The sequence below is a fragment of the Phacochoerus africanus genome, chromosome 2 (assembly GCF_016906955.1).
Source record: "Phacochoerus africanus isolate WHEZ1 chromosome 2, ROS_Pafr_v1, whole genome shotgun sequence".
Lineage (NCBI taxonomy): Eukaryota > Metazoa > Chordata > Mammalia > Artiodactyla > Suidae > Phacochoerus > Phacochoerus africanus.
In genome coordinates this window covers 220609203-220634675 of record NC_062545.1, presented here as the reverse complement: position 1 = coordinate 220634675, position 25473 = coordinate 220609203, and the positions used below count along the sequence as shown (strand labels likewise).

At 35.0% G+C, this 25473-nt stretch overlaps 1 protein-coding gene across 4 annotated transcripts in view; it reads right to left on the bottom strand.

The window, feature by feature from the left end:
* The window catches only part of RFX3 (regulatory factor X3), a 295181-nt gene that overhangs the window by 141505 nt on the left and 128203 nt on the right, over nucleotides 1–25473 (bottom strand). For all 4 annotated transcript variants that reach the window (XM_047767697.1, XM_047767698.1, XM_047767700.1 and 1 more), the window contains one exon: nucleotides 18353–18477. In XM_047767697.1, coding sequence (XP_047623653.1) covers nucleotides 18353–18477 — 125 coding nt within the window. The remainder of the gene's footprint in view (nucleotides 1–18352; nucleotides 18478–25473) is intronic.

Below are 25473 nucleotides of genomic sequence, written 5' to 3'. Positions count from 1 at the left end.
TGTAATGTGCACCAGAGTGGATATAGTTGATAATAATGTAATAACTGTGTATAGGTGACAGATGGTTACTTGATTTATGGTGATCATTCTGTAGTGCACTTCATTGTCAAATCACTGTTGCACATCTGAGACTAGCATAATGTACAGCAACTATACTTCAAGAAAAATTAAATAAACTTTTAAAAAGTGAGGGGGCCACCATTAACCCCTCTTCAGGATGCTTCGTTTATACATATGATATATGTAATTATTTATATCTGTGCTAAATCTATTTTTAGAAAAAAATTATAAATAGTTATTCTAATCTATCTTTTTCTGACCCTAATAAATCTTGCACAAATACAGGATATAGAAGTTCTGCTCAGCAGATATCTGAGAGTGACCATTTCACTATTCAAAAATTATAGTTTTTGAAAAATGGAATATGTGTGTGGGCACATTTAACAGTAAACATGTAATTAAGTATTTTTAATCACTATTAATTTAGAAGGCACTTCAGTATTACCTAGCTCACACATTAATTCAACATTTATTGAGCACCTATTATCAGACAGATCATGTATGCTACACTTACTACAGTGAGAGTAAAAGACAAACATGATGTCTGGATTATCAATTTATAATGCAGTTTTGGGGAAAGCCACTAATCATATGAATCAATTAAAACCACAGCAATGAAATGGTCTGTAAAGGAAAGGTACATGGGGCCTGGAGAATGCATAACAGATAGACTTAATTATCATTTGGCAACCAGCAGTGCTTCTATGGGATAATAACTGCCAACCTCCAGTGTTCAATAAAATATTATTAAAATATGCACAAACATAAATCAAGACATAAATAGTGACAGTTGTGGGGTCAACTATTATGATGAAGCTTCTTTTGCATTCAACCTACCTATAGTATCATTTAGCTTTGATCATTTTCATATTAAGGCTGGCTTTCTTCCTTCTCATTAGCCTCCCAAAATTATAGTAGTTCAAACTCCTAGCACCAAAGAAATGTTAAACACTTATGAAAACACATGAAATTGGATGGCAGTTTTGGTTACAATGCAGTAATTAAGATAATCTAGAATATGTTCATAGTTTCATTACAAATATTTAAATACATACATACACACATAGTGGATTCCTAAGAAAATACCCATACATCACTTATTGAGAAACACTGCCCTTAGAAATCATTTTCCTATCTCTAGCAGTGTCTAGTATATGAATCAGTAATTTGTCCTCATATCTGCAAAATGCTTTGCAGTTTACAAAGCTCCATTACAAATATTTTCTCACTTGATCCTAGCAACAATTCTGGGTGAATCATATATTGCAAAAATAAGGGAAGTAAGGCTGGTGGTACTTCTTCAGTTTTTTCTTTATGAAGTTTCCCACAATTGTCTCCTCCCAGCAACTGATTTATCTCCAAATTACATTGTGTTTTTTGCTCCTATGATTTCATATATATATACGTGAGGCATCATTACTCTCTGTGTAATCTACTGTTCACCTGTCTCTTCGACCTAACTTTAAAGTTCTTCATATGCCAGTAGCAAACACAGTTCTTGGCACATAACAGATGTTTGCCAAATGAGCATCTACAATATGATGGTTATAGAGACCACAGGGCAGAGATGTTAATGTGACTTGCTCAATGCTATGCAACTTCTAAGCAGCACACCTAGAATTCCAACTCACTCCCCTTCTGAGATCAAATTTACATTACTGTTCCTTTAGTCTGTATCAGAAGAACAAAAACTACATACTTTCAATACTAATTTAAAGTATTACCAACCAGAAACATAGGTATGAATATAATTTAAGCTCAAACATCAAGAACATTCTCCACATGTGAAATAAACTGTCTACTGAGATAAATTATCATTGTCAGTAATCTATTTTTATACTGACTCTTTAAGACGATGGGTTTTGCTTATTACACTAGATTCTCTAGGTCGTATTTTTTCCAAGAGAGAGTCCTTGGATGATCTTTTGCTTTGTTATTTTTAACATCTACTTAAAATAAATAGCTAAAGTAACAATTTCTATGAAATGTATTTATGAAATTGCTGGGAAAAATTAAGAGTATTTAAGGGTTTTTTTGGTTGTTTTTTTTTTTTTTTGTCTTTTCTAAGGCCGCACCAGTGGCATATGTAAATTTCCAGGCTAGAGGTCTAATCGGAGCTGCAGCTGTTGGCCTACACCAAAACCACAGCAACAAGGGATCCAAGCTGCATCTGTGACCTACACCACAGCTCACAGTAACACCAGATCCTTAACCACTGAGCAAGGCCAGGGATCAAACCCACAACCTCATGGTTCCTACTCAGATTCGTTAACCACTGAGTCATGATGGGAACTCCGAGAGTATTTCATTTTCAAATGTATAAGTTTTAAATGTAAAACTCTAAGAGATCAATGAACCAAAGGCAACAAACACCTTAGTGAACCTCAATGTCAAAGTAAAGCCCTGAAAATCAGCACAATAACCAGAAAATCATTGGTCAAGTCTGTGCATAGAATAATTATGTTACTATGGGTCCCTAAACAGGACTGTAATCAATGGTCTGGTCAGTTTCCTAAGAAACTCAGAAAAAATATTACTGGAAACTAAAGCTTATGTTCATTCAAAGTAAAACCAATTATTTACTATCACCTTCCCAAAACTTCAGAAATATATATATATATATATATATATATATATATATATATATATATATTTTTTTTTTTTTTTTTTGCATTTTAGGGCCGCACTTGCAGCATGAGGAAGTTCCCAGGCTAGGCGCTGAATTGGAGCTACAGCTGCTGGCCTACACCACAGCCATAGCAACACAGGATCTGAGCCACATCTGCAACCTACACCACAGCTCACGGCAAAGCCAGATCCTTAACCCACTGAGTGAGGCCAGGGATCGAACCCACATCCTCATGGTTCCTACTTGGGTTTGTTAACCACTGAGCCACGAAGGGAACTCCCACTTCAGAAATAATTTTGCTTAGTTATTCAATTTATAGTTTCCTTTACCAAAAAAAAAAAAACAAAGAAAACAAAAAAAAACCCTGTATGTTAGTTGGTACTACAGTTTACCTCTGCTAGTGACGATATACAAAGTTACCCTGATTTACAAATGGGACGATGCCTCTTTAAACTCTGTTATCTTAATAAACAGTTTTATTTAAGAATCACTTTTCCTCTTACATTTCAAGCACTCTCTTCTAATGTATAATTTTTCTTACTTTGTTTTTCTTCTTTAATCCTACTATTTCAAAAAAGCTGAAAATTGCTAATAATAAGAAAGCACAGATGTAATAGAAGCCAAAGCTTATCAATACTTAATAACCCAGAAACATCAAGAAGTAAAGGGAGAAAGAAAAAAAAAATCATGGCTTTAGTTAGTTACATAGATTTGTGAGAAACAGCCTGACCAACTTGTAAACCAAAAATTAAAAGCCCTGTATATTATTATTTTCAGTTTTGAGGCCAACCTTTCATCACCCATTAAAATTATACCTTACAGAAATAAAAGATAATCTTTTAAAACAAACTTTAAATGTTATAAGATGAAAAATGATACTTTTTTATTTAATAAAAACTCTGTACCTCTTCCCCTATCCAACAACTAATATATCAATTATAATGTGAATTTGGGTGAGTTTAATTTTTTAAAGGCTGCTAAATCAACTGATTTGAAGAATCTGGTTTTCCTCACAGGCTGGGATGGGAATGGCTGTCTGGGCCTTCATACTACTATACTGCTACTAATTAAAACCAAAATCAAAGCCACAGACTAGCTAATTATCTTTTTTGAGCTTAGTACCTAATTCCTACTTCCTAATATTTTTGACTTTCTTCTAGGAAATAATTTAGTTTGCATTTTCTAAGCAATTAGATTTTTTAAAGTAGTCCTCAATTTTACCATCAATTCATTGTATATATTTTTAAAAGACTTGAAAGTACCAGCAATTTAAAAAAATTGATCGCTTGCTTCATGCGTTCTTCAGACTTAATATTTATTTATTTACTTAGGTATTTATTTATTTATTTTCCTAGCCATCAAGACTGGAGACTTGACAGGAAATTTACAGAGAACTAGGCAAAAAGCTCAAAACTGACTTTTCCTCTAGACTTTTTTTAAAACATTGATTCATTGAGGTGACACAAAAGTAGTTTAAATTTGGGTTGCTTTTTAGATATCCTGTTGCTTAGCATATGTCTAAGGCAAACTTTCAGATTTTATTTATTTATTAAAGATAAAATATTAAGTACTCATGTCTACTGAGCACAACATTATGATCAATAGCTCAAAATTATCACTTAACAAACTTAACTCAGATTGGTAAAGATATTTCAAAAAAAATTTTTATATAACTGCAGGCTTCTAGGAAAGTCGCAAGAATTACACAAAATATTCCCAAATTATCATTTCTCCAGATTTATCTGTCTAACAACATTTTACTACATTGATTTAATCATGTTTTCCTTTTCTTAAGGTTCTGCATTTACTGATGTTCATACTTAGGGTCTTGGTTTAGAGAGGGCTTTAGGAAGTTCAAAGTTGATAATTATTCTATTTGCTAGGTATTTTGCTCAAGTAGTCCTTTATACTCTAGGTATACCTGCTTCATTAGCTTTGCTTGTAGGATCTTCAAAAATGTATTGCAATCCATAGAACTAAAATTAATCCTTCTTGACATCAAGTAAATAATGTTCTTCGCCTTGAGACTGCCATGCTTAGTACTGCTATACCAGTGGGACATACCATTTAAGTTATAATTCATCTGACTGCTCTATTTCTGTAGGGTGGGGCTTAGAAGCTCATGATCTGAGGTCAGATGTCTTGGGTTTGACTCTCAGATAAAAAATCATGGCTGATGGAAGGTATCATTAGTTAAACTTTGGGTTTAATAAATTTAGCACTGAGCTACTGGGCACTCAGGACAAAAAGAGTGGCTCCAATTTGCTCTCAGTAGGAAGAAAAGACACTTTGTGAGTTTGTAAGGGCTGTAAGAAGAATGAAACATCCAGTATCTCAGCAGAAAAGGCTTTGACTGATATCAACATAATTGCTTTTAAGAAAATAAAGTACCATTCAAAAAAATAAAAAAGAAAAGAAAAGAAAGTACCATTCAATGTATGTATATTTTTAAAATCAGCCCTGGATAAAATGGAGGGCAAAATGATTATTTTTCATGGACTGAAAAGTTAAATATTCCATGGAAATAACCTTATGATATGCTTGTTTAATACAAGCATTGAACGTTGAAGAATTTTAATGAATAATTCATCTGGCTACAAAGGAGTCCAGGAAAGGAGAGTCTCAACTTGTGAACCACATTTCCCTAGAGGTTCCACAAAAGCATTTCAGGAGCTGCTGTTGGGGTAGGAGAAATGAACAAGACCCACATCCTTTCTCTTCCACACACAAGGATTCAGTCCAAAGAGCTCAAGTTTTTATATTGTTTAGTATATTTTGTCAGTATAAACTGAGCACTTACTTGCTCGGCATTTTTTGGGTCCCTTGAAAGAAGACTTTCAAAAAAAGAATCAGTTGGTAAAAGACAGCACAAACATATCCAACTCTCAAAAGAAATATAACATCAATCCCACACAACATACATTTTGTAATTACTACCTCAGAGCACACTTCTCAAATGTTAAGCACTGGACCAAATAACTTATCCAAAGCAAGTTATTTAAAATCTTTGAGCCTTGGTTTCCTCACCTATAATAAGACCACCTACCCTTGAGCAGTTGTTATAAGCTTTAGAAGTAATAAGCCAAGCATCAGGCACAAGGAATGGCACACAAAAGGTGCTGAGTAGATGGCAACTACCATTATTATGATTCATTCCTGCAACCAGATTTATGACAAAGCTGGATGGTGGACAGCTTAAAAGTGAAAATTATTGAAAACCTAACTAGCTTATATTGCTCCACGAGAAGTCACCTTATACTCTATGTCACCTCTCACCACTCATCTCTCCTAGTCTTTCTTCCACTCAGTTCAACTCTGTTTCAGTTCCAAAAACCCATCACATTCTCTCTCATGCCAGGTGTTCACAAACACACTTCCTTCAAAACCAGTTCCTTTCATTCCCTCACTGGTCACCTCTACTCTTCAAATCTTTAACAGTCAGTCCCTCTGGAAACACTTCCTTGACCAGCTTAGACCACAAATAATATTTATTTGGACCTTAAAGTTTCTTTTTCTTTCAGATGTGCAGTGCAAGGATACTGAGCTATATATTGAGATATATTACACTGAGAATGTATTTTTAGCACAGATAAAGAATTCCTTTGTTTGGCTTTGGCAAAGAGGAAAGGTACTCTTTTTAAATGACATTCCAATTTGTTCAAATTATACGTAAATCAAAGAGCCAGTTATCCTAAAGTTTTCTACTTTCTACTCATATGAAAAATTTTATAGGACAAACTAAACTTTAACAATTTAATAAAAAGTGTTGATGTTGAAAAACTGACAGTTTGATAAGCAAATTCATTATTCACAGGAAATATTATATATCTCTAAGAACAAAATTATAGACTCCACTAAAATAAGTCTACAAAACTAAGTGACTTCTTAAAGAAGAAAAATTTCTTCAGTTCAACTTTGGGAGGTCCTTTGGAATAGCTGCATTAAATAAACAGTTTAAGCCTCTTCTAACTAAAAATCCAAATTTAAGTCAAGCAAGCTAAGATAATAATACATTATTCTCACCTTAATTTCTTTAAGTTATACCACCACACCAAACTTGGTCCAAAATTATTATATTTTATGACCTAAATAAAATACTGGACGTGTTCCTCAACTCTACTGAAAAAACATCTGGCATTTCTCTAATCACTATGGTAACTGTACTGGCTGACTGACCATCCAAGGTGAAGGACAGCAATCCTGCCCCTGCCTCAAACCAAACCGGTGTCCCCTCTGACCTAAAGCCTGAGTTTCAATAATTCACAATCTGAAGCGATACAAAGAAAGACCACAGGTTCTTGCTTATTAAAGAAAATGGAAGCAACTGGTTTTAAGACTAAAACAGCTGCAGAGGGTAAGTTACTTGACAATGACAGCAAAGAGAGAGGGCCAAAGACCAATTCTTATAGATAAGAAGACTAACTCCCCACCAAATTTTCCATTAGAGAGTCAGATAATATTACCACTAACACTGATAATAATAAGAGTAAAATAATAATAGTAAAAATAATAAATTTACTAAAGGCTAATTTTATATTGGGTATTATTATAAATTATTTAATAAATACATCATTTAATATTTTTATCTAAGAATAAGCTAGACATTATTATCCTTATTTTATACATTAGGATACAGAATATCAGAAAGGTAATTATTTGTCCAAAGTCATACAGCTAGAAAGAGCTAGAACCAGGATTTGAACCCATCCCTTCTAAATATGAATCTCATTCTCTTAATCTCTACAAAATCGGATTTACCTGGTGAAATAGCCCTCAAAGAAATAAAAAGGGAAATCAAAAATCCATGCAAAAAAAGAAGCATGGCAATCAACAGTATCAAATGTCAAAGGAAAATCCAGAAAGGTCTTAGAGAAAATTAATGGATTTGGCTGTGTCCAGAGTACACAGTATCCATAGTCGTATGGGTAGCACCCAAATTTCACAGGATTAAGAAGTGGTTAGAGAAGAGGGAAATGTAGTAGACAAGTGTAGATGTCTCTATCAAGAAAATTAGCAGTGAGAGAATACATAAAGAAATATGTCAACTGAAGAGGGAAAATACTAGGGAGGAGGCACTTGTAAAGACACCATAAATAGGTCATCAGGCTCAACCTCCCACAAGAAGTTCTTAGGCAACATTGTTCCACAGCCCTCCTTCCCAGCCTTCTCACCTCCTTGAGCAATTCCCTGATTTCACTTGAGCTCTTCCATGCTCCTCTCCACACAAAATTCCCTTTTCTAGTTTGTTTCTCTTGTGAACTCCAACATTGCCTTCAACACACAGCTCAAAGGTCTCATCCTTGGTGAAGACATCACTGAACTTCATTCTCAAGAATAATTTCCATCTTTACTCCTAAGGTACTTTAATTCTATAACAATTTTATCTTCCTCAAAAGTTGGTTTCCTACAATAAGGTATCAAATTGAATTACCTTTGAAACCTCAGCATTTAACAATGCCTAGCTTATTCCTCTTAAAATACAGTATCTAGAACTGATCATAATTGTCTAAATCTAGATAAGAAAATATTTTAAAAATGACTTAACATAGAATCAAAGAATATTACTACCAAACTACTTAAAAAGGAACTCTTATTTTTATAACTATTCAGTACAGATGGTCAACTAAAGAGACTTCATATTGGATTAGCACAGTACAATTTATTTCAATTGTAAATCAGCATGTTCCTTCAAAACACCTTATATTTTTACATTGGATACTAAAAATTAGCAGTTCTGGTTCTAAAAATAAGTATGTTCTTCAAGAGCTAAAATCACTGTCTTTTAAAAAAGTATTTTTACAAAAGACATGCAACTGGAACTCATTTAAAAATGTAACCCCATCTTTTAGGATGTCTGCCACAGTCTTAATTATGAAAACACTCTTCCCTTAGGGAACCAAGCCAATGAGAATCAAGCCTCAAATAAGAGCAAACCAGAGAAAAATGTCTTTGTTTCTGCTGATTATATCAGATAATGGTCTGAAAGGAGAAGAATTCTATTCATGTCCATTGAAGCTAGAATGCACAAAAAGCAAATCTCTTGACCCTGAACAGAGGAAAGACAAAGCCAAGAACGACAGAGTTGACTACTCCAGGCTTAGGTCTCCAAGCTAGCAAAGCATCCCATTTAAAACACTATTGATCACATTTTGACCCAACAGAACATCCTGTTATGGATTTAACATTGTATAGGCAATCATTTTTCCCCCCTTAATCACAGTTGATTGCTTCCACCAAAAGAACTTTCTCATGGGTATACTACTAATTATCATGGCTTCCTTCTGCTTGTGATGATTTACTACACACAGGAATATGGCAAACAGAAGAGAGGACAGAAATAACCGACTATTGAAGCTGTGACCTAATGTGAGGAAGTCAGGAGCATTCATATCTAACTTCAGTTCCTAAAATCCATCTCTTAAAGGTTGTGACATCATTTTAAAAATACCCGTAATAAATAGATCTACTGGACAAGATTCATTTAAAACTTACCCTTCTTGAAGACTGGCCTTTGCCTAGAATCTAATTGGCAATTCCATATGGATCTGCTTCACCCACAAAATACCATTTATCTTTTTGAGCACAGGGATAACATGCTCATTCTACATGATGTACTATAACTTACATAGAAATGCTAAATATGTGATATATTGATAACTAGCCAAAGAGAAAGACTATGGCTACTAGTTATTACATTCATTTTGATATCTCAAATAATGGACAGAGTCAGTGCCTAAATAGGTATTTTATTTACACATATATATTTTTATATTTTTACTTATAAGAACATATATATTTGTATCTGAATATAATCTTGAAATGAGCATTCATTACATAAAAAGAGGTTTGAATGTCACTGTTACATACCAAAGATTCACAAGAAACACACAGTCCCTGGGCAGAAAGAGGTCAATATTCAGTCTCTGATTATAAAAGAATTTGAATAAAGCTGACAGTATCTTTGAAAAATATATTTCTTTGAGCTCAAAGAGAAGCCCCTCAAGCACAGGGCTCCACTGTACCTGGGGTGTTATGTTTAGAAGGAGCAGTATAGAGACAACACATGGGCACACTCTGAAAGAGAAGATGTGTCCTAGTTCAAGCAAATGTGAAAACAGACAGATTAGAGAGAGAAGAAATATGGTTGGCAGGCCAATTAAAACGTGGGAAACTTGAATGGGAGAAAATCTTCTTGGGGTTCTGGTTCACAATGGTTTAGGAATTACCCTCAATGTCAGCAGCATCTGTGAAATATTTGGATTCCAATATTAAAACAGGAATAAATGTTCTGATTTGACTAGGTTCTAACCTTGAAAAGAACCTAAATGGTGGTCTATGGGAGAGAACAGAATGGTAGGAATATATTTTCCTTTTATCCCTATCCTGGACTTTTAATTCAGTTCTAGGGCAAGAAGGGTTAGAAGACTGCTTAGATTTAGGCATAAAATGACCAACTTGAAGAATTATCTACAAGAAACTCAATGAAGGGGGAGGAAGGTAGAACAGCACATTTCTAGTCATATTTGATAGAGACCTACTACTACAAAAAGCCTTTTATAAATATGACAGGATAAATAATATTAAAATTTTAGTTTCTAATCAAGATAGCGAACTTGAATATTTTTATAGATTTTATTGACTTGGGCAACAATGTCCTTATTGTAAGGTGAGACTTTATGGTTTATTGTAAAATAATGAAAAATTGCAAACATAGGACATTTGATAAAGAATTACATATTAAGACTTTGCAATCTTTGCTCGGAGTTCTCCATTCCTAAACCAGATTGTCCGAAGAAAGGTGACAAATTGATTCTTGAGCTCACACAGAATAAATGAAAAACCATAGTAATAATTCTATAATCAACATTTTATTTGGTACTTATTATACAGTGAAAGTAGAACCTTTAGGGCTTTGAAGAAATAAACCTATAAATTAGGATCTTAAAATGTTCTGATTTCTCAACATTTCCATAAGATTACATATCTCAACATTAAAAAAAAAATAGCTATAAGCTTTCTCCTTACATCCAAATGCCAAATCAAGGACTAAATGAAAAGTTTATTCAAAAGAAATAACTATTTTTGACATCAATGTCATGATTTCAACATCCATCATGGGTCAGTGACAATAGCTAGAAGCTTTTAAAGGCATCCTGCCACAGTCTGAAAACTCAAAATGACATCACCATATTAACAGTATAAAGATTATAGGCATGTTAGAGCAGTAAGAATTTACCATAGCATCTATCTCATCTGTTACATTCCATAACCACAGGGATACTGTTACAATACACCAGGAACTTCAAACATGTCACTATCCCAGAGGAAAGGAAATGAAGGGTAAGGAAAGAAAGAAAGAGAGAGAGAAAGACAGAAGTAGAGAAAGAGAGAAAAAGAAAAAGAAAGAGAAAGGGAAAGAAAGAAAGGAAAGGAAGGGGGAAAATCCTTCCAAATAAGCCTGGAAGGACAACATAATAGGCATTTCCAGGCATATATCACAATAACCCATTATATGAAATAAAACACTCTGTTGACAAAACAAAAACGAAAGTTCTTAACATCTTTGCTTAGTGTAAGAGGACAAAGTTGTCAACTGCCTTGAGTGTCAGAGAGGAAAGAGCTAACTAAAGGAACTGAAAAACATGCCTGTTGGGAATGAGCCATATGGCGTATCACAAAGTTTTCCAAAGTGTGCTCCATGTGTACATGAGATTATTTTTAATAAAGACACAAATAGACTATGTGTACATATGTATAATCTTCCATTTCTGGCTGGTGATATTGATTTTCCACTTCTGGTAGAAACTCAAAAAAAAAAAAAAAGAAAAAGAAAAGAAAAAGAAAAATGGTAGTTCCCGTCATGGTGCAGTGGAATCAAATCTGACTATGATCCATGGGGATGTAGATTTGGTCCCTGGCCTCACTCAGTGGGTTGAGGATCCAGTGTTGCTGTGAGCTATGGTGTAGGTCTCAGACATGCTTGGATCTTGTGTTTCTGTGGCTGTGGTGTAGGCTAGCAACTACAGCTCCAATTTGACCCCTAGCTTGGGAACGTCCATATGCTATAGGAGTGGCCCTAAAAAGAAAAAAAGAAAAGAAGGAACTCAGTTATTTGGTTTTACATATATATTTATGTGGAAAAAAAGTGATTCTAGTTAAGAGGCAATCAGTTCTCCTCCACCAACTCTGTGCAATGAGGTGACTGGCCTCCCTTAACTGTGGTGAAAGTTTGGAGGATTTTTCTTTGGTGTGATCTCTGCACTGAGGAACACCAAGTCTGAGTGACACCATATTGAAAAGGAGGAGTCAGTGAATTGGTGCAAGAAATACTTAACTCTCTTCACCCACTCAGTTCACTAGGCAGCTAATTAAGCATTCAGCCACCAGGCAGGAAGCTGGAGAAGTCATCCTTAAAAACATGACAAGTCCAAGAGGAAAGACAAGAGTACTAAATATCAGAAGGTCCCCAGTTAAAAAGCCCAGTCAGATGACTCTATATTGAAGTCAACAAAATCCACTTATGCATTCAAAGCAGCCTTTTATCACCAAATTTTATAATATGAATAAAAGACCTAAATATTATCAGACACCTGAGAAAACCTTCTAATATGAAAGAAAGATTCACCCCAAAAAAGATAAAAACAGCTTGAAAGAAACAAATTACATACGGAGAAGAAAATTCCAACAACTTAAAAAATTAATATTTTCAGAGAGAGAAAAAATATATTCAGGAAAAAAAAACAATGTCATAAAAAAGAACACATACAGAATTTTTTTTAAAGCTCTTGAAAGTTAAAACTATGATGGTAGAAATGAAAAGTAATAGGTGGGCTGAAAGATGAAACAGAAACTGGAACCAAAAAGTCCAGAAAGTGAAAAAGGAGAAAAAAGAAGGGAGATAATCATAAATGAAAAAAATTGAAGAAAATTTTTCAGAATTGGAAAGCATGAATGTCCAGACTGAAAAGGCCCATCAAGGTTCCAACATAATGTATGAAAGCAGGCTGGCACCAGAGCATATCAACATGAAGTTTCAAGAAACTGGGATTTAAAACATGAGAGAAAAAAAATATATCACATACAAAGGATCAGAAATCAAAACAGTTTTTGACTTTTCCATAGCAATCCTACAAACTAGAAGACAATGGAGGAATTCCTTCAAAAAAAAATTCTTTTTTAAATGGGCACGCCCAGTGCATATTTAAGTTCCCAGGCCAGGGAATAAATATGAGCCACAGCAACATTGGATTCTTTAACCCACCGCACCAGGCCAGGGATCAAACCTACACCTGCACAGCTACCCAAGACACTGCAGTCAGATTCTTAACCCACTGTACCACAGTAAGAACTCCTCCACCAAAATTCTGAAGAAAATGATATCCAGCCCAAAACTCTGTACCCATCCAACTACCAAACAACTATGAAGGTAGAATAAATTCCCTCTTACACACAAGATCTCAAAAATCTACCATTTCTTAGGAAGTTACTATAATTTGTGCTTGAGCAAATCAAGAAAGAGTTTAAGACATTATAGTAGGAAACAGGAAAGAAAGAGAGAAGAGGAAGCTACCATGATGTTGGCAAAGGGAGTTCCCAGGATGGGAACTAAGCAAAGTGCTTCCACTCTAGACTGGAACAGGTCAGAGTGTACCAAGAGACTTCTCTGAGAAGAAAGACTACTCTCACCACTTTTATGCAACATAGTTTCGAAAGTTCTAGCCCTGGCAATCAGAAAAGAAAAAGAAATAAAAGAAATCCAAATTGGAAAGGAAGAAATAAAATTCTCACTGTTTGTAGATGACATGCTACATCCCAGAGATCCCAGAGATGCTACCAGAAAACTATTAGCTCATCAATGAATTTACTAAGTTGCAGGTAATAAAATTAATACACAGAAATCTATTGCATTTTTAAACACTAACAATGAAAGATCAAAAAGAAGTTAAGATAACAATCCCATTTACCATCACATCAAAAAGAATAAAATACCTAGGAATAAACCTACAGAAAAAGTCAAAAGACCTGTACTATGAAAACTAGAAGGCTGATGAAAGAGATCAAGATGGCATGAACAGATGGAAAGACAGATATACCATGCTCTTGGATTGGAAGAATAAATATTGTCAAAATGACTATGCTATCCAAGGCTATCTACAGATTCAATGCAATCCCTATCAAATTACCAATGACACTCTTCCCAGAACTAGAACAAAAAAAAAAAATTAATTTGTATGGAAACACAAAAGACCCCATATAGCAAAAGCAATACTGAGTAAAGAAAAATGCAGGTGGAGGAATCAGGCTCCCTGACTTCAGACTAAACTACAAAGCTACAGTCATCAAAACAGTATGGTACTGGCACAAAAACAAAAATAGAAATCAATGGAACAGAATAGAAATTCCAGAAATAAATGCACACACCTATGGTCAACTAATCTCCAACACAGGAGGTAAGAATATACAATGGAGAAAAGACAGTTTCTTCAATAAATGGTGCTGGGAAAACTGGACAGCTATGTGTAAAAGAATGAAATTGGAATGCACTCTAACACTATACACAAAAATAAACTCAAAATGGATTAAAGATCTAAATATAATACTATAAAACTCTTAGAGGAAAATATAAACAAAACCACTCTTTGACATAACTCATATCAATTTCTTCTCAGATCCACCTCCTAGAGTAATGAAAATAAAAACAAAAATAAACAAATGGGACCTAATTAAACCTAAAAGTTTTTGCACAGCAGAGCAAACGATAAACAAAATGAAAAGACAACCCACAGAATGGGAGAAAATCTTTGCAAATGAAGCAACTGACAAGGGACTAATCTCCAAAAATATACAAACAACTCATACATCTCAATATCAAAAAACGAACAACCTAGTTAGAAAATGGGCAAGATCTAAATAGACATTTCTTCAAAGCAGACATACAGATGGCCAAAAAACACATGAAAAGGTGCTCAACATTGCTAATTATTACAGAAACGCAAATCAAAAGTACAATGAGGTATCCCCTTAAACCAGCCAGAATGGCCATTATAAAAAAAAACAAAACAAAACAACAATAAACCCTGGAGAAGGTGCAGAGAAAAGGAACTCTCTTACACTGCTGGTGGGAATGTAAATTTGTACACCCACTATGGAAAACAGTATGGAGGTTCCTCAAAAAACTAAAAAACAGAACTACTGTATGATCCTTTAATCCCACTTCTGGGCATCTATTGAAGAGAAAATCATAATTTGAAAAGGTACATGCACCCCAATGTTTGGCACTATTTACAATAGCCACGACATAGAAGCGACGTAAATGTCCATCAACAGAGGAATGGATAAAGATGTGGTACATGTATACAAAGAAATATTACACAGCCATAAAAAGAATGAAATAATGCCATTTGCAGCAACATGGATGGACCTAGATATTATCATTCTAAGTGAAATGAGTCAGACAGAAAGACAAAAACATCATATAGGAGTTCCTATCATGGCTTAGCAGAAACAAATCCGACTAGGAACCATGAGGTTGCTGGTTCGATCCCTGGCCTTGCTCAGTGGGTTAAGGATCCGGCGTTGCCATGAGCTGTGGTATAGGTCACAGACGTGGCTCAGATCCTGCATTGCTGTGGCTGTGGTGTAGGCTAGCAGCTACAGCCCCGATTAAACCCCTAGGCTGGGAACCTCCGTATGCCAAGGGTGCAGCCCTAAAAAGACAAAAGACGAAAAAAAGACCAAAAAAATCATATATTACTTACATGTGGAACCTAACAAAAGGATACAAATTAAGTTATCTGCAGAAAAGAAACAGACTAACCGACTTTGAAAACAAACTTAAATTACCCAAGAGGAAAGGGGGAAGAGTAAGGAGGGATGGACTGAGAGTTTGGGATTGGCATATGCACACTGGTATATAGAATAACTAGCCAACAAGGACCTACTACGTACCACAGAGAACTCTACCCAATATTCTGTGATACTCTATATGGGAAAAGCATCTGAAAATGAATGGATATGTGTACTTGTATAAGTGAATCACTTTGTGGTACAGCAGAAATTATCACAACATTGTAAATCATATATACTTCAATAAAAATTTTAAAAATGAAGAAAAAACTAGGTGGACAATCATTAATTCCTGTGAAAATAATGAGTTTTACAAACAAGAAAGGTAGTCACAGTTCACTACCTACAAAGACTTGAACAGTATTTATACATCCTGGGAATGTAAGCATTCGATAATGATTTACCAAAATTAAAACATAATGATTAGATTGAAACATATGAAATTTTTGTAGGTCTCAAATTGCATATAGTGCAACTTAGCATCTCAGAAGCACAGAAGATGGGATAAAGGGTGTTGATGGGGGGTGTTAAGTACTGCAGAAAAAGTGTGTGATAAGAAAATATTTAAAACTAAAAAAAAATCAAGAAACAGTAAAATAAATACTCTTTTTGAAGACAGTAAATATCAAAATAATAGGTAAGTAGATGCAAAAGGAGTTGCCTCTGATGAGGAGTAGAGGGAAGACGACTGCTTTTTAATTTTTTTTAAATTAATTAATTTATTTTGTCTTTTTGCCTTTTCCAGGGTTGCTCCCGCAGCATATGGAGGTTCCCAGGCTAGGGATCTAATCAGAGCTGTAGCCACCAGCTTACACCAGAGCCACAGCAACATGGGATCCGAGCCGTGTCTAAGACCTACACCACAGCTCATGGCAACGCCAGATCCTTAACCCACTGAGCAAGGCCAGGGATCAAACACGCAACCTCATGGTTCCTAATCGGATTCATTAACCACTGAGCCATGACGGGAACTCCAGGACTGCTTTTTTAAAATAACAAACTCTTTGACTCTTTATATTATTTTATACACTTTATCAGACCTGTAGTAAATATCTGATGATATGTAAGTTCAATAAAAAGAGGCTGTTTTCTAAAAAGAAAAGAAGGCCAGAAAGAAAAAAGGAAAGGGGGGAAATGAAAAGAGGGAGGGATTAAGAAAACACAGAGAGTCCAGAGAGAGGGCCAGATAAACACATCATGGACATTTTAAGATCTCAAGGGGCCACTTTCTGGAGATGGAAACATGACCTCCACACACGGCTGTAGAGATAGGCCCTCATAAGCCCATTCTTCTTCCACAAATGACACAAAAACTAAAGCAGAATGAGTGTAATGTTCAACATTTGCTTAATATTGGTGGATTTTTATCTTTTTAAAATTATATAACATTGTCTCAATTGTTCTCTACTTGCTCTTTGGATGATATGCCATAAACTACCCTTTTCTGAATAACGTTCAGAGACATGAAATAGGTGATGACATCAATAATATCAGTGTGTTGTAGAAAACAGAAAGAAGAATGTGCTAAAATATTTTTTAATAAAATTTTTTAAAAATCATTGCTTCAGATGTCTTAAATTACGCTGAGAGTCAAAGACCCTTCTCTGTGATTCTAGCACTCTCTATGCCCACTCCACTTTCATCTCCTGAAATAACATCTTGATTCCTTCTATGATTTAGGAAAAGTTATTCCTCTCCCTAATGACTTACTTACAATCGCAGAAGCAGCATTTGCCAAAGAATTTCTTTGATACTGAGAAATTACAGGCAAATCTCATGATAATGCTTTATGACATGATCTTTCTCATTTATTTCTTCACCACTGTTTAGAAGAAATGACAGGCCAAAGGGAGAACTATTAACTGGCACGAATAGCACTATTTTGTCAGTATCCTTCCAAAACAAGCCAAGTGTCTCATGTATGAATAAGCCCTATAGTAAACATATGATGATGAACTCATTCTCAATTTTTAAATGGATGAGTCAGATCTCCAGATCTTTAAGATAGTTTAAATTAAACAGTATTTATCAGTCACCATAATGGCCCAGCACTTTCCAAAGTATCACAAAAGCAAAATCCCTGCCCATAAAGTACATGCATTCTCTCCTTTATTAAGTACTAGGTAGCAGTACTTAATAAAGCCGATTATTTAAAAATATGATAGCTGATTTTTCAATATGAAATAAATAAGATGTGATAAAGAACAACAAGGAGTTCCCATTGTTGCTCAGCAGGTTAAAAACCCAACTAGTATCCATGAGGATGCAGGTTTGATCCCTGGCCTCGCTCAGTGGGTTAAGGATCCGGGGTTGCTGCAAGCTTTGACATAGGTCGCACAAGTGGCTCATATCTGGCTTTGCTGCAGCTGTGGTGTAGGCAGCTCGCAGCCAGGCAGCTATGGCTCCAAATGGACCACTAGCTTAGGACCTTCCATATGCCTTGGGTGGGTGTGGCCCTAAAAAGACAAAGAAAAAGAAAAAAGAATAATAATGAGGGAAAAGGAGGAGAAAACCCAGTAGGGTGGTCCAGTCAGAAACAAATGTTCTCTTTAGGACCTCAGAGGCTCTTTCAGATAAAGATTAGAGTTTGAGTATTTATCTTGTATCCCTAAAGCCTAGCAGAGAAAGCACCTGGCTCATCTAGGAAATGCTCAAGAAATATTTGCTGACTTAACCTAAGAACTGAACAAGGCTTATTTTAGCACCCATTTTGCCAGAAATGATTATCTGAGTCATTTTGGGGCACAGCTACATTGAAGAGGCAGCACAATGGAAGGCACAGCCACAGCATCTTCTCTGAGAACAGCAGCTCCTTACCTGTTGTTGTACTGGTACTTGCTGTACCACCTGCGTAGGCACTGCTGCTTGACTAGCCACAGATGTCTGTAAAGTCACTGTCGAACCTGTGTCTGAACCGGTCTCTGATGTCTGCATGATGGTCTCTGAAATTTATTCAAATAAAAAGAAAGTTGAAAATGTTCTCCTTATATGACTAGCTGTATTATATTTGTTCCTAATATCCTATACTGAGACTAATCTTCAACTCCCAGAATACCTTTTATTCCACACAACATACTCTTTTGATATTCCATGCATGTTTATAGTCATTTTGATCACTTTCAAAGTAAACATGGAAATTACTGATCTACATTTAAAAAAAAACAAAGCAAAACATTAGTATCCCTTATCTTAATACTATACAGATTGAACTCCATTGAAATCTACCTTCCTTAACTCTTTTCTGTTATGAACTGTTTCAATCGCATTATAAACTATAGTCATATTATAAATTAGGTCAAGATACTCAATTCCTAAGTCCTAAATGGATGCAAATATGTCATAAACTGTACTTTCTAGACACATAAATTATAGGATGTCATTGGAGGTGTACAATTTAGAATAAATTGTTTCTGAGGTCCCTTCCAACTTTCAGAGTTATTATTCACTTATTTTTTAAAAATTAGGAGTTCCCATTATGGTGCAGTGGAAACAAATCTGACTAGGAACCACGAAGTTGCAGGTTTGACCCCTAACCTCGCTCAATGGGTAAAGGTTCTGGCATTGCCATGAGCTGTGGTATAAGTTGCAGACGTGGTTTGGGTCCTGCATTACTATGGCTGTGGCATAGGCCAGCAGCTGTAGCTCTGATTTGACCCCTAGACTGGGAACCTCCATATGCAGCAAGTGCAGCCTTAAGAAGCAAAAAAAAAAAAAAATTAATGTGCATCCAAAGACCAACTGATACACCCTAAACTTAGCTAAAGGATCAAGTTCATCAGTTTTCTTCTCTGTGGTATGGTATGGTACTAAAACTGAAGTTCAATTACATTCTTACACAAAAGACAGCCAAACATCAATAACATTTAATATTTTGAAAAATGAGGACCATTATTATATAAATGAGATTTTTAAACAAAGACATGAAATTTTACCTTCTCTCACAATTCAACATGGCACATTTTTCAGTCCTCTTATACCTGATGTACTAACACAGGATTAAATTTTATAGAATGAAATTTAACAAGTATGATTTCTTAGAGCTCCTGGCCCTAATATTCCCTTTTGTTACCTATACAATCAATAGAATAAATATTAATTTCTTTGCTACTGAGCAGGGATGAGAATTCTAATTTTCTTTCCAGGGGGAGAAACAATATTTAATTGGCAGCCTAAGAAAAATACTGCATTATGGTTTAAATCTGTCAATAGTACAGTGAACATTAATTTTCCCTAAGAAAATCCTGCAAGATTATTCAGTTATTTCAAGTAGAAAATTAACCCCCTCAGCATCTTTTCTTACAACATGACCCCTTCCAATTTTTTTCCCAAACCTTTTCTACTATCTCACGTAGTTTTAGAAAAGGACCTCTGAAGATATGTTATCTGCACTTATTTCATAAATGAGAAAACTAAAGCCCGGAGAGGTTAAGAGATTCGCTCAAGGTGACAGGAGTTGAGATGTGACTAGGCCTTTTCACTTTGAATCCTTGCTTACTTTTCTCTCTAGACCTTGACATTGGCATCCATCACTTTGGGTGACTGACTATTCTTATTCTATCATTTGTCAAAACCCTAGAGCAGCACAAAAAAATCTTAGCACATACAAAAAATATAGCAGTAAATCTAACATCGATAGAGTATTCAACATATGCTAAGTCCACTTCTAAATGCTTTACCTGTGAATTCATAAATAATTTACTCAATGTAACAATTCAGTGTGGTTGGTATGATTGTATCTCCAGGTACAGATGAGTAACTTCAGACACACAGAGTGAAGGTAGTTAGAGTCTTAAAAAATAGAAGTGATGGAAACTGTGGCCACAACACCATTTACTTGGGTCAGCCAGTGTTCAGCTCAAGGAAATTGTTAATTTGTGGGAAGGCTAAACTGTAGCTGCCAGTTTTTCCAATTTTCCAAAAGAATATTTTTATGTGAAGTCTCCCAAGATGGTGATTCATTCAAAAAAAAATTGTAGAACTAATCTCCAAAGACAGGCAGACAGACCGAAAGACACACACACACACACACACACACACACACACACACACTCACCTTTGTACTAATATTAAGACCACAGATATGGCTGAAAAAGTTTGAGAATGACAGTATTCACTACATAAAATGCTTAATTAATATTACTGAAGGACTAATGGTTCTCAAAATTGTGAGGGAGGATACAAACACTAGGAATCCTATCTGTGTTTCTTCTTTTTTATTCCATTGTAGAGGGAAAACAACATACTCTCCCAAAAGAAAGCAAATGCCAGTGTCTTTTGATTGATTACATGCTTATGGACAATTGAGGCTATTTGCACTACAGGAGAGTTATTAGTAACAGTGAGGTGATGCCTTTTTGCAGGGAATGAGGAATGAACCAGACATTAGATAACATTTTCAGTGAGTTTTTCTTAGCTTCTCTCCCAAGATAGATCATGGCCTTTGTCAGTTTAGCATACAAATAAAGAATACAGAGTTGTCAATTATGGGGCTTCTTGCCTAAGCTTTTCAATCAGTAAGTTTCTTACAGTGAAGAAACTCAAACCAAAACTCCCTCTATTTATCCCAGTGCTGGCTAGGAACTTTACCGAGGCTTTTTCGTGTGTCCAGGGGTCTGTACTACAGGCCAGTCTACACACCCCCTTTTGGCTAATGACCCATAATTTGACATCCACCATTTTAGACCAAACATATGCAAGATTATAAAGAATGAAGGTCTTTTTAAAAAATTAAGTGTACTTTTAAAGCAATTCCTAGTAATTCTCAGTAAATCACCTGAGGGAGCTTGGCAGAAGATAAAAGACATAGCTTCCTATGAACTATATTAGACTTCGGAGATAAGCTTTGGCACACAGTAATTACAAACTAAAATTCTTAACTGTCAACATTTAAAAATTGAGAAAATTTTGTGTTAAAAACCCGATTTCCAGATTACCTTGAAAAAAAAATCTGAAAATTTAGAAAAGATGAGCCCATACTATGTGTTTTATATGCAAATTATTTAAATGGTGATACTCATTCATTTGCTTGGCCTTTACAGGCATTTGAGGCGTAAGAGAAATAACCAAGCTTTGACTACTCTAATAGAAATGTGCAACTAGATGATTGGAACTAAGATTTTCCTCATTTTACACATGAGTCAACTGAGGCCCAGAGATGATAAGTCACTTATCCAAGGTCAAACAGATGGAAGAGGGAAAAGAGAGTTTGGACATAACACTAAAGCTCACACACTAAACTACTAGACTACGTTGGAAGTCTGAGTTTCATAATAGACACTGCATAGATAGAAATGAAGGGAGCAAAGAAAAGAATGAGAAAAAAGGAAAAAGATCTCAAATATTTAATAGCATCAACCTTTATAGAATGGAGTAGGGAAAATAAGATAGAAAATGATGGCCTATATAACTTAAAGTTCAGAGAGAACTTTCTACCCAGCCTCTGGCTCTATGTACACACCATATCAAAACCAGCACATAAAGCCCAATCCAGGACAACTAATAATCATCCCATAATATCTTCTGTTTACTTCCAAGTTACTGTTTATCATCCAATCTCCTTGGCTCCTGGTTTACAGGGTCATGCCAATTGATAAGAACTTAGCTTCTCAGTTTGTCACTATTTTAACCTTAATATAGACACAACTTCATTCTCCTCTGATTTCATTGTTTCCCTCACCTTTGAAGAAGCAGCTCTCTTTGACAAGGCCTCATGCCTTAAGAGGATCCCAATCACATGCCTTCAAAAGAGACTGGCTCAAAAAGTCATAACAGAACAAGTTAGAGTCACAATTTGTTCTCTAAATTAACAGGTCATTTCCAGGTGCCACACAATATGCTAGGTACTTGAAATCTTCTCATTTAATCCTAAAATGACCCTCATTAGGTAAATGGTATTATTTCCAAATAATAATAAATTCCTTAATAAATGAGGAAACTGAGGCACAAATGGATTAAATAACTTGTTAAAAGCCACAGAGCTGGTAAGGGCCTAAATTCAAATCTAGTTTGCCTGATTCTAAAGCCCATAATGTCACTACTATGTATGTTACTTTGCAATATCATGATGAAAGGCTTCCAAATGTCAGAAAGAGAAAGACAAATACCATATCGTATTACTTACATCTGGAATCTAATTCATGGCACAAATGAACCTATCTACAGAAAAGAAACAAACTCATGGATGAGGAGAACAGACTCATGGTTGCCAAGGTGGAGAGGAAGGGAGTGGGATGGACTGGGAGTCTGGGGTTGGTAGATGCAAACTATTCCATTTGGAGTGGATAAGCAATGAGATTCTGCTGCATGGCACAGGGAACTATATCTAGTCACTTACAATGGAACATGATGGAGGATAATGTGAGAAAAAGAATACATATATTCATATACATATATTCATATATGTATATATATATATGAATGACTGAGTCACTTGCCTGTACAGCAGAAATTGACAGAATATTGTAAATCAATTGTAATTAAAACAATAAAAATCTTAAAAAAAAAAAAAAAAAAAGGAAAGGCTTCCAAATGAAAAGCTAGGGACTGTTGGTCTGAACAGTAAAGTCTTCAGGATTCTCAGTTTATCCTATTTGATACACACTTCCAATAACAACAGTGAGACATTTCTTCTCTGACACTGAAATTGGGAAGTATTGTCTCTCTACTCAGGCCATAATAAAACCCAACTAGTCAGTATTTTTCTAGAGGCATTTTAACTGATTAATTCTGAAGATCTGATTTATCAATTTGAAAGTTGTAACCTTCCTGGAGTTTCCATCGAGGCTCAGTGGTTAACAAACCTGACTATTACCGATGAGGACGTGGGTTCAATCCCTAGCCTCACTCAGTGGCTTAAGGATCCAGCGTTGCCATGGATGTGGTTTAGGCCAGCAGCTACAGCTCCAATTAAACCCCTAGCCTGGGAACCTTCATTTACCACAGGTGCATTCCTAAAAAGACAAAAAAAAAAAATTGAAAGGAAAGAAAAAAAATAAAGTTGTAACCTTTCTGCCAAATTTTCCCAAACAGATCATTTAAACCCACTGACATATTTCGAGTACTCTGGTAGCTTTCCAATATTTCTTCAAAGCAAGGATCATCACATGAGAATAGTGTCTTAGCATGCTCTGTTTGTAGGTTTTGTTTTAGATCCAGCATAAGGGTTTGTATGTACATTTGAGGTGTTCCCATTCATCTAGTAGCGGTTTCTACTGCTTTGTTTATGTTTGGGAGTAATTTGGTTAGTTTAGTTCCTTCACAGCCTCCTTTCAAGTGATATTTGTTTATCAGCCACAAATGCAGTCACATTAATCCATTTTGATAAGCTAAATAAACCCCTGCAGTTTCTCCATGATGCAGCCCATATGTAAATGAGTTGTATATTCTTGCAGGAGAGACACGCACAATTTCAGTCTAGTCATCCTTGCCTAATGTGGCTGTCAGGTGTGTCAAGAGCAACAGATGCTTGTTTGACAAAGGACCTTTTTATTCTGGCTAATTAAGCAGTTGGACACACCCGCCTGTTAACGGTTCTGCTTTGTATAGCCAGCTCTGGCTGAATCATGCGAATCTACAGCTAAATAGGCCACATTTTGAAAGAAGGCTAATTAACCCCTAGAAGAAGGAAAAGAATATTGCAAAACCCAGCTGCTGAATGCGACGAGATTAGCATTTCTTCAACCTGATGGACAAAACCTAAGCAAAGCAAATGTGTTTGGAACAAACATGCATTATTGCAAGTTTCAAGGTATTCAAATGTTCTTTGTGAAACTTCCTGAAGATTATTTAATACACTCAAATTCACAGCTGGATTCCTTTCATCACACACAATGTACATGCCAGATTAAATAGTTTAATAGTCTGACCTAATCAATTACTAATCAAACAGAACTCTATAACTGGGCTAGATTAAAAATAGGTAGTATCATCTAATTTTTATTGGGGTTTTTCATCCTGAAATAATTTGCTCTCCAAAAAAAGCCAAGTCTGCAAAGTTTGGTTCCACTACACTGACTGTATTGTTTTTACACTGAGGAATGTAACAGGTTTTAATTCACTAAAGAAAATAAAAACCTGTAATTTTCAAGTGCAACAGAGAATTCCCTTCCTTTTTCCTTGTATAGAAAAACAAAAGATGGTAATTCCAATTCCTACTTAAACCAAATTAGCAAATATTATGATGATAGTCACTTAATAAGTGTAGTAAAAATAAATGACACCTAAAATGTGACATTGAAGAATATATTCTTTACTTAGAAACCAGGTTCAACACAAGAGCATAGGAATGCTATTTACAGCAAAAAACTGTCCTAATTTAAAATAATTTCTCTTAAAATATAGAATAAGGACTTTAACATCAGTGTGCTTTCACAGAGAAAGATCCCAAATCATAAATAAAGTTTTGCAGCATAAAGCCTTTATTAATAATACTATAAGCATCAACATTCTTGAATAAATGTTAGAAAATAAATATTAGTATACATAATGCCCATAGCAATTAAAATCTCTTATTAAAATTAGACAACTAAAATAAATCATACTTTTTGGAAAAAAATAGCTGATATGTACATTCTTGACCATAAAATTACTGTGACATGTATACATTTCTGACTATCCTGAGTAGATAATGAAAATTGGAATTTTAATTAGAATTAAGATTATTCCAATTCTTTAGAAGAAAATGAGAATATTAACTTTCAAAGTCAACAATGTAATATAAAATAATGAGACATATTAGAAATTATACATATATGGTTAAAATCATGAGATAATCTTTGAAACTGACAAAAATATATTGAGCTGATTAATTTACCTACAAATGTGAAACACTATGACTTCCTTTTTTTCCCACTTCACCTAGTACAAATGAAAGGAACTAGTTAAGCTGTAAACTATAGTCAGCCTTTTTTAACTTAAAATACACCTACATAAAAAGTTTA